The sequence below is a fragment of the Enoplosus armatus genome, chromosome 12 (assembly GCF_043641665.1).
Source record: "Enoplosus armatus isolate fEnoArm2 chromosome 12, fEnoArm2.hap1, whole genome shotgun sequence".
Lineage (NCBI taxonomy): Eukaryota > Metazoa > Chordata > Actinopteri > Centrarchiformes > Enoplosidae > Enoplosus > Enoplosus armatus.
In genome coordinates, this window is record NC_092191.1 from 23,919,681 (window position 1) to 23,926,954 (window position 7,274).

The 7,274-nt window shown below is 42.1% G+C and overlaps 1 protein-coding gene across 1 annotated transcript; it reads right to left on the minus strand.

Moving 5' to 3' along the window:
* Positions 1–161: 161 nt before the first annotated feature.
* Positions 162–6,772, minus strand: polr1c (RNA polymerase I and III subunit C). The gene is made up of 9 exons (XM_070916171.1): positions 6,692–6,772; positions 5,440–5,511; positions 4,859–4,966; positions 4,543–4,675; positions 1,953–2,084; positions 1,682–1,834; positions 1,430–1,579; positions 968–1,084; positions 162–618 (listed from the first exon to the last, which is right to left on the minus strand). The coding sequence occupies exons 1-9, from the start codon at positions 6,770–6,772 to the stop codon at positions 500–502; spliced, it is 1,065 nt and encodes a 354-aa protein (XP_070772272.1). The 3' UTR covers positions 162–499.
* Between the last annotated feature and the right edge of the window lie 502 nt (positions 6,773–7,274).

Consider the following 7,274-nt stretch of genomic DNA (forward strand, 5'->3'; position numbering starts at 1 on the left):
ACTGTACATATTCAGAGAAACTCCTATCTTCTTCAGCCATTGTTAAACAACAAGCCAACAGAACTTGCTAGCTAGCGTTGGCTAACGTGTTCAGGGAATTATTCTGCCTCCACCTAAGCTCCGCCCACACACAGAAAAAAAAACCTAACAGAAAAGGGGTCCATTAGTGGCGCTTTAATGTATGAACACCTGACAGTAAGGATGTTGGCAGCAGCCATGTGGACCTTGTTGGTGATGTTTTTGTGAAAGTTTATTTAAGGAAAACGGAGCTCCTCAACAACGGTATACAAAAATACTAGAGACAGCAGTATATACATACTTACAAGCAAGTCTACCAACCAAAATCTGCTTCTTCTTTTTTTTTTTAAATTCAGTATAGGTTTTTATCAATACAGCCAAGTTTCAAAAGAGCCATTCCGCTTAGAGCACAGTATTAACAATTACATTGTTCAACGTCAGATCCTCTGTGGTGGGTCTGTGCTAATGCTCTGCCATTACTTCACTCCATGTCAGTAGAGTCCAGTTCATTGAGAAACCTCTGACACTTGGTCATGAGGACTTTGATGGCCTCTGTGACCAGGACATCTGGAGGCAGGATGCCAGTCGACTCCACAGTAACTGTATGAGGGAAGAGATACATCAACTGATACACAGTATAACTAAAGTAATACAACAGAGATGCTTAAAAAAGGAACTATCCAAGGAGTCATATGAAAACTAAAATACTGATTTCTTACGGTACAAATAGAAGACAGGTCATTGTTGTTTTAGGAGCACCAGCTGTTACTTCAGAGCTATTTTCCCCTGTTTCCAGTCTTTAAGCCAAGCGGTGCACTTCTCAAAACATCTTAACTATTCCTTTAAGCCGACCCCTGACTTTCACTATCATTTTCATTTCCTAGGATTGTTCTAGAGCTGCAGAGTCTGAATACTGCCTATGTGTGACGGACAAGGTTTATGAACGTACAGATGAAATGGTCTCGCAGCCTTCCGAGCTTCACCACATTCTTCAGGTCATCGTGCCGGAGGACTTCCCTGCTGCATGTATCTAGGCGGCTGTTCACCACTTTGGCAACCTTTTTCCCTGTGGACAAGACGAGAAGACCGATGAGTACATTTACAGATTTTTTTTTACTCCTCTGCCCTCCTAACATCTTTCCATTCTCGCTTGGGAACAGAAGGATTTATTATTATAACTGGAAGGTCATCCTGTTTTTTCCTGTATTTCCAGAGTCACTGAACCCTTCCTTAACACACTGTATATCTGGCCATCTGTTATATTAAGCCTAGATAAAAGAAAAATCCAGCAGTGCTGCATGCTTGACGAATACCGCCCTCGGACTAACAGTAATGTATTTAGTCGTTTCCTCATGTAGAGTTGGTTTCTGTTTCCTGGTTTCTATTTGATTTCACATTAGTTCTCTCTTACCGTTAACATCTTCCAGGTCTATAACTCCTCGGGAGAAGCAGCGTTTTAAGCGCTCTGCCTTCTCTCCCTCCACCGGCTCCAGCAGGGTGATCTCTGGGAGGAGGCGGTAGCTGGCTGTGGCCACTGGAGAGAACTTAGCGTGGTCCTTACCTGAGAACAGAGAACACACACACACACTTCAACATCAGGCAGAGGAAAATACTGACCAGAAAATATTAGGATGCAGTATGTGAGCTGTGAGCCGGCTCCTACCAATTCCTTTGACGCAGTGCATGATGATGTCCAGCTCCTGTCCCGGTCGTAGCTGAGCTATCAGGATGTCGTCGTGTACTGGTCTGATGATGGAGTCTGCAAACACGTCTGCCTGGTTCCCGATGGGGACCCACTTTATGTCCCTGGAATAAACTGAGACAGATGTTTGAGCTTACCCATGGATATTCCTTCTTAGTTAGATATCAGTGCCTACCACTCGTCTGCTGTTTGTAAGTCTGTAGTCCTTCACTCAGTGTCACCTGAAACCTACCCATGTGGTTCAGATACAGCTCCTGTGGGTCCGACGTGTCTTTGCTGGCTCTGGGGTTCCTGCTGCATTTAATCTTCAGCTGCAGTTGAATTGTGTCTATTTCTGAACCTTCTTCCTCTGCAGACTCTTCACCTGGAACAAACAACCCGAAACATGTTAAACTCATACTGTGCGCACGCACCCACGCACTGTGAGGCCAGGCTTACTAAACATACTAAAACCAACAGGACTGTTAATCTTATACTTTTAAAATGTTGGCTGAGGTGGCGAAAGAGATGTGCTGGTTCAACTCTATTTTATAGCCCTTTTACACAGAAGATCCAGAGTCATATCTATATTAGAAATATAAACAAAAACCAAAAAGGTTCTTTTTTTTGGTTGCTCTGAAGTCAACCTGCTGCTATCTAATATTTGTGCGTAGAAATGTTCTTACTTTGCGCACAAAATAAGTGCAAAATTACTGATGAAAACATGCACATGGGACAATTTTGTTGTTACCCATCATGCAGATGTTAGTGAATCAGAATCACTCTAAATTGACATGGCACGCCCGCTATTTGCAATCAGCATACTCCGCGTATGGAAATGCGAGGTGCGTCATGGTGAAAGCAGTGGAATTGCTGTAAGAGAAGCATGGCCTCTGAAGCCAAAAAGCAAAAGAATTTCACGTCTGATGAAGTTGAAACAATAGTGTCTGAGCTGGAAGCCAGAGAAGGCCTCTGGAGTCACCATGGTAAAAGAGAAAAAAAAAGGAGGTTTGGGTTGCAATATCTTCCAGCTAGATATGCCATTTTAACATCTGCTAGGAGGTAAATCTGAATCTTTTATATACCCTGCATGCCTGTTAATAGGCTACCAATTAACACTGGCTACATATACACTATATTGCCAAAAGTATTGGCTCACCTGCCTTGACTCGCATATGAACTTAAGTGACATCCCATTCTTAATCCATAGGGTTTAATATGACGTCGGTCCACCCTTTGCAGCTATAACAGCTTCAACTCTTCTGGGAAGGCTTTCCACAAGGTTTAGGAGTGTTTATGGCAATTTTTGACCATTCTTCCAGAAGCGCATTTGTGAGGTCACATACTGATGTTGGACGAGAAGGCCTGGCTCTCAGTCTCCGCTCTAATTCATCCCAAAGGTGATCTATCGGGTTGAGGTCAGGACTCTGTGCAGGCCAGTCAAGTTCATCCACACCAAACTCTCTCATCTATGTCTTTATGGACCTTGCTTTGTGCACTGGTGCACAGTCATGTGAAACAGGAAGGGGCCATCCCTGTTCCCACAAAGTTGGGAGCATGGAATTGTCCAAAATCTCTTGGTATGCTGAAGCATTCAGAGTTCCTTTCACTGGAACTAAGGGGCCAAGCCCAGCTCCTGAAAAACAACCCCACACCATAATCCCCCCTCCACCAAACTTTACACTTGGCACAATGCGGTCAGACAAGTACCGTTCTCCTGGCAACCGCCAAACCCAGACTCGTCCATCAGATCGCCAGATGGTGAAGCGCGATTCGTCACTCCAGAGAACGCGTCTCCACTGCTCTAGAGTCCAGTGGCGGCGTGCTTTACACCACTGCATCCGACGCTTTGCATTGCACTTGGTGATGTATGGCTTGGATGCAGCTGCTCGGCCATGGAAACCCATTCCATGAAGCTCTCTACGCACTGTTCTTGAGCTAATCTGAAGGCCACATGAAGTTTAGAGGTCTGTAGCGATTGACTCTGCAGAAAGTTGGCGACCTCTGCGCACTATGCGCCTCAGCATCCGCTGACCTCGCGCCGTCATTTTACGTGGCCTACCACTTCGTGGCTGAGTTGCTGTCGTTCCCAATCGCTTCCACTTTGTTATAATACCACTGACAGTTGACTGTGGAATATTTAGGAGCGAGGAAATTTCACAACTGGACTTGTTGCACAGGTGGCATCCTATCACAGTACCACGCTGGAATTCACTGAGCTCCTGAGAGCGACCCATTCTTTCACAAATGTTTGTAGAAACAGTCTGCATGCCTTGGTGCATGATTTTATACACCTGTGGCCATGGAAGTGATTGGAACACCTGATTTCAATTATTTGGATGGGTGAGTGAATACTTTTGGCAATATAGTGTATGTGCAATTTCATGTGACTAGAAATTGGTGGGAGTAGCCGACCATTACAGGCCGGCTCAATTAAAACAATGAAAACCAAAACTGTTACGTTTCAATATGGACATTTTCATATTACATGCTAGGACTGGGACTCTCTTTTTATAGTTGAATATTTTAATAATACATTTGGCCAGTGCATTAGCAAAGTAAAGGTTTGAAATATTGTTGTCTATTAAAGCCTTGTTGAATGAAAGCAGTTTTAATATGCTATATGATCTTACTTACTAAAACTTGAATTACTTGCCAGTGTTGAAAGCTAAACCTTATTAGATTCCACAAGGCATAATAAGGGGGTTTGATAAGCAGATCCCATATTGCATAAGGACTGAACAACATGCTATCCAATCCTAAATCATAAGCTGTTGAGTCGACAAGCTGCATGAGAGTAAGAATGGGAGCACTGTGGTCTACTGTCACGGAGTTGTCTTTACCAGTGTTCCGGTACTCAAACAGGCGAGGGTCAGCTTTGATGGGGATGAGGCCTAATCTGTGGGCCAGGACTTCATCCTGGACGATGGATGTGTTGTTATAGATAAACACCTTCTCTATAGCCATGGTGGGCACCTGCAAGCAAAAACCAATGAACGAAATGATTTGCATGAAATGAAAAACGTCATACACAGAAAAGAAATAGTATGTAGAACTTTAACAGGCAAAAGACTTTAAACAACATCTTAGGCCAAAATGATTTAGTTAGTATGGATTTGAGACACTCAATGACAAAACACGCCTGAATGGGAATCCTACCTCTGCGAGTAAGATCCGTCTGACGGCGTTGGCGATGGCTGCGTCTACCCCCACCATGTCGAACTCCATGCTGCTCTCGTCCAGATGCACCACGTCGATTCTGAAGTTCTGCAAACAGAGGGACCTTCAGTAATAGTGTACTCAGTTTGAGTGCTCATTGGTTCAAAACACCCACAACACTTGAAAGTAGTAAATTCATTATTTCTTTTTGAGCATAAAATGTGAACAAATGTTTCAGTTGGATCAATCTTATATATACATATACAGTATATATATATATATATATATATATATATATATATATATATATATATATATATATTTACACACATATATACAAATACATATACATATATATATATATATATATATATATTCAGGAAGGAGAGGGGGGCAAGGAGTGAAATAAGAGATACTAGAATCCTTTGGAGGTTTAGAAATGAGTGTGTTTGGCCATCATTTCCAAAAGTGCAAGACAGACATTTTTAGTGTGAGACAGTGTAAATTCTGTAAATTTGATTTACAGAAAGATCCAATAACACCGGCAGCCACTTTCAGGTCAGACACGGACAGGAACGTACCTTTTGAAATTTCTGCATATCCCAAGTGTCATCATAGCCGGGGTAGTTTCCAGGGAAATCTGATGTGTGAACCTAAAAGAAACAAATAATCAATCAATAAGAACAAAAAAGGAGGCCGAACCCAGGGTCCACACTCACCATGGGGCCCCCATAAACAAAGCCCATACGATCATACCCTACTTTGATGATTTCAAAAACCCTCACTACTGTATTCTGTGAGGGATGCAGTGGGCTATGCATCTGCCGCTCTCCTGTACCCGTCTATTCTGGTGGCATTGTTCCTGGTGTTGCCTTGTCTGGTACCCCTTAAAGGGATCCCTGACCTTCGTTTTGCTTTGCTGTGGACTTGGTCATTCAGTCCTTTTAAATTGTATTTTTTTTAAATACACAGAGAGAAAAGAATTTTCAAAAATGCTTTAAATTAATTTAGTTAGTTAATCCATAATATAAATCTATACTTACATAATATTATATATATATATATATTTTATGTAGTTCTGTGTCTCCTTTCTTTTTCTGTGATACTGTGCTACAGTCTACAAGAGCTGAACTACTGCAAAATGAAAGATACAGTCTGGCTGCTAATGAAGAGTCATTGATGCTGATGCTGCCGCCGTTTGGCAGATGCAGATTGTTGCCTTGCGTTGGCCTCTTGTTCCTCGGCGGTGAACTGCTAGTAAAGGCCAGTGACATGAATATTACATAATATTTACGAGTATTCTGCCTTCTCCATTCAGCAGAACACACACACACACTGACAGCCACTATAACATAATATTACACTGAATCAGATGAGAGAAAAATCATCACGTTGTTAATATGACATTATCAAGATAATGTTGGGGGCACCGCGAGTAAATACAACAGAGCAAACACTATAAGTTACTGTATGAGTATTTTAAAGGGAAATACTTTACTAGAACGTGGTACTTTAGGCAGTGCAGTATTTTCAGCTATTCTCTAAAGCCACACCGAGATATAACAGGAATATTACAGTGATATCACACTGTACACTGTGAACCAGTGTTGCAGGTTTTTAAATGACCAGTAGGCATACTTAAGGGCAATATCTATGCTGATTCTGAGCAGTATTACATGTTGTTGTTGGTTCATGTCAGACTGCTCACGGTGTCTGAGGGCGTGATGGGTGTAAGAGGGCCACATGCGGGTCAGACCCGCAGCTCAGAGGAACCCAGAGCGTTACAGCTACCTGATGACATTATCACGAAAGCATCGTTAAAAGCGGACTCACATTCTTCACACCAAATTCCCCCAGTATTACTCGATTCCGAATTTCTTCCACGTTCCTCACGGGCGCCGCCATTTTTGCCATGTAGCCTGCTTTGCTCCGCCCACACTTTTTCTTCTTCTTCTGCTTCTTCTTCTTCTTCTACAACCAACGTGAATAGGTGCATACCGCCACCTACTGTACCGTGAGTGTGTAGCATCAGGGCTTTCACTACTTCATTTTACACCAAAGAAAAAAAACATTTTTTCAACAAAGAGGCATAAAAACAAGTGTCATCCAAAAAAGAGCCTCCAAGGACTCCAACGTCCACTGTGAGTCCTTTTAGGTTTCATTTAAAATGTTCTTCCTTTAAAATATTGAAAGTCTTTGTAGCTTTTTTGTTCTTCACATATTCACACTGCTTGAGTTCAACAGACCATTTTGAATTCACCAAGAATAATCAGAAGCTGAACGATACAGTTGATATCAATATCCCTATCACTTCAAATACACCCATCTGTACATTAGTACCCATTTTTCTATTTACAAAGTTTTGCATATCTGTCCAAAATAAATTTAAATGATCCCAATTGAAAAAACAAATGAA

Bases quoted from the DNA above. Each gene is read 5' to 3' on its own strand.
- polr1c (XM_070916171.1), bottom strand. From the start codon at position 6,772: ATGGCAAAAATGGCGGCGCCCGTGAGGAACGTGGAAGAAATTCGGAAT. The intron at 4,967-5,439 runs GTACGTTCCTGT...CTCTGTTTGCAG, and splicing joins ATATGCAGAAATTTCAAAAG to AACTTCAGAATCGACGTGGT. The intron at 2,085-4,542 runs GTAAAGACAACT...TGTTTGTTCCAG, and splicing joins GTTTGAGTACCGGAACACTG to GTGAAGAGTCTGCAGAGGAA.